The 2923-nt window shown below is 36.0% G+C and overlaps 1 protein-coding gene across 1 annotated transcript in view; it reads right to left on the bottom strand.

Moving 5' to 3' along the window:
- Positions 1-2645: 2645 nt before the first annotated feature.
- Positions 2646-2923, bottom strand: part of LOC102313215 (S-methyl-5'-thioadenosine phosphorylase) — a gene marked incomplete at its 3' end in the record, with an annotated part of 4041 nt that continues 3763 nt past the window's right edge. Inside the window, 1 exon segment of the mRNA XM_005942051.3 lies at positions 2646-2813. Coding sequence (XP_005942113.2) covers positions 2646-2813 — 168 coding nt within the window.

The following is a 2923-nucleotide window of genomic DNA, read 5'->3' as shown; positions in this document are numbered from 1 at the left end:
AAAAAAAAAAAAAAAAAAAAAAAAAACCCACCGTTTCTACCAGCTGCGTCAGATATTTAAGACAAAGCCATACCTCCCTTCGTAGGACCTTGAAAAGTTTATTCACGCTCTTATCACTTTCAAGTTAGACTACTGTAATTCCCTCTACTCGGGCCTCCCATCTTCCTCTATTCACCGGCTCCAGTTAGTTTAAAACGCAGCTGCGCCTCTAACTGGTACTAGAAATTATGCCCACATCACACCAGTTTTAGCCAACATACATTGACTCCCTGTAGAATATTGTATCAATTTCAAAATTCTCTTGCTTACCTTTAAAATTTTAAACAATTTGGCTTCCAGTTATCTATGCGAATGCCTCCATTTGTATATCCCTAATAAGGCACTTGGATCTTCCAATTAAATGCTCCTGACGCAACCGAGGTCTCGTCTTAAGTCCAGATGTGATCGGGCCTTTGCTGTCGTAGCTCCCAGACTCTGGAATAACCTCCCTCCTTATATTCGTTCCTCTGAGTCCATCCAGTCTTTTAGATTGCGTCTTAAAACTTATTTTAGTCTGGCTTTTGATTCAAACTAGTATGTTATTTCATGGCTAGTTATGTTTTTGTTTTTTAATCCATGTTGTTTCCTGCCCTCCTTTTAACTGTTTCTTTTTATTCTGTCTTATGCTATTGCTCTGACCGACTGTGAAGCACTTTGGTCAACTTTGTTGTATTATTATGTGCTATAGAAATAAATTTTGATTTGGTTTTGATTTGAAGCTCTGCCTCCCATTCTACTTTTAGAAACTCTTGGAACCACAAGTAAACCTGCAGTCTGAGAGCAAAGCGCTCTGCTGGGGTAAAACAGTACTACCTGATTATTCAAGAGCTTGTTTGTTTGGAATAGGACTTCAAATGTGTTTGTTTATTTTGTTATTTAAAAAGGGACAGTGCAGTTTAACATACATCAGTTTTGTACTTGAACTAACGCCCATAGGTTTATAGCTATTGCTAATTTTCAACAATCATCCCTTGTTGGGCTTACAATCAAAATAGGTACATTTAACAATAAAACATACATTTTCATAAAACCAAATTACATCATAAATACAATTAATAGACAATAATTTAAAATAAAATTAAAATCATTAGTTCAAATGACTACATCTGATTTCCCTTTAACCAGACTTTAACCTTCAATGTAAAGGATCTGATGTTTTTAGGGTTAGGCCAATTACCACCATGATGCCTATTTATGTGTGCAAATAAATCAAATTTGAAATGGTCTACTTTAATAAAAAAAAACAAAAAAAACAAACAAACAAAGTGGTCCAATTGCTTTTAAAAAAAAAAAAAAAAAAAAAAAAAAAAAACATCCCACACCACTTATCTCTCCCTCCTAACTGCAAGCTCTAAATTGAAGAAAAACAAATTCAAACACCACTCTCACCGTGCTCTAATGCATCGGTGTCAAACTCTGGCCCACAGGCCAAATTTGGCCCGCAGCCTCATTACATTTGGCCCACGAAGCCATACCAAATTACTATTAGAGCTGGCCTACTGGTATTATACAGCTAATATATATATTGTTTAGTATTAAGCTTTGCTTGTTCCATATTCAGTTTTTCAGCTAAACTTGTTTGAGTCTATAAGAAAAGATTCATTCTTATATCTGGAGGAAGATTTTTTTTTCAATAAATATTAACGTTAGCCCGCGACCTTGTTCCATTTTGAATTTTGGCCCACTGTGTATTTGAGTTTGACACCCCTGCTCTAATGTGAACGTTATAATGAAGACGATTGTAAGACTTGTGGCAGACTAGACTAACATTTAACTAGGCTTATCCAGTAACCTGGCCAATGTGTTAATGTGAATACAATGTAAACATGGTATTCCGCAACAGAATTCTGCAAGCATGAAGTTAATTTAATAATTAGAAAACCTAATCACAGGGATTACCAGTAGCAGTAATCCCTGCGATATTGTGGGAGGATGCACAACAGACTCACAGGATAACCACTAATAATGACTTCTGACAGAGTCAGTCTAGATATAGGAACAAAAATAAACATTTAGCAAAAACTGGTCTGTCTATATACTCAAAAGACAAATCTGTTCTGCTAGTTTAGTTCAATCAGTACACAGAAACTATGAATGCGCTGTCACACCATATTAATCTTTTAGACTTCCTTTTGTTATCGCATTCACAAGATTTTCAGAAACTTCACATCTGACCTGGAGCTTGAGGTCACGAGGATTCAAACTCATCTGAGAGTTTTAGTAGATACACCTAGCCATGCAAGAATGCAAGTGTTGGGTTAAGAGTTTAATCTACATGTTTGATTGAAAGTCCTGAGTGTGGTGCAGAGCTCCTTTTTCATATTTGAATAGTAGAGGTCTTTGTTTATCTAAGAAAAAAAATAAAAAAATATCAAAACTATTTTCCCTATTCTTTTTTTGCCATCCCTGTACTGAACTGTTGATCAGCTCCACACTCTATATAGGAAGTGTTCATAGGAATTATCACCAGGTTTTTACTCCACCTACAAAAACGGGACACCGCCTACACTTAATGCTCTACTTTTCCTGAAAGATAACCTAGTTTCATGATGTGTCAGAAAACGTATGTCTGAATCTTAACCTACTAATGGACTCGCAGAACTAACCTGTCAATGAACTGATCTATGATGACAATATCTCCTGGCTGGATCTCCTCCCGGAGAGAGCCACAGGCAGTGGTAACCAGCAGATGTGTACAGCCTTCTTCTCTCAGGGCCCAAATGTTGGCTCGATAGTTGACATTGGATGGCATTATGGTGTGTTGTCTCCCGTGCCTATGAATAGCACAATTCAACATTTAATGCGTGTAATTTAAATTAAAAAAAAAAAAAAAAAAAAAAAAAAAAAAAAAAATAAATCTATCCACACACACATGAAATAACTA

This window comes from Haplochromis burtoni, unplaced genomic scaffold (genome assembly GCF_018398535.1).
Source record: "Haplochromis burtoni strain Fernald_Lab_line unplaced genomic scaffold, NCSU_Asbu1 Contig_328, whole genome shotgun sequence".
Lineage (NCBI taxonomy): Eukaryota > Metazoa > Chordata > Actinopteri > Cichliformes > Cichlidae > Haplochromis > Haplochromis burtoni.
The sequence above is the reverse complement of the archived record's forward strand: the minus strand, read 5'-3'. Positions and strand labels throughout refer to the sequence as shown.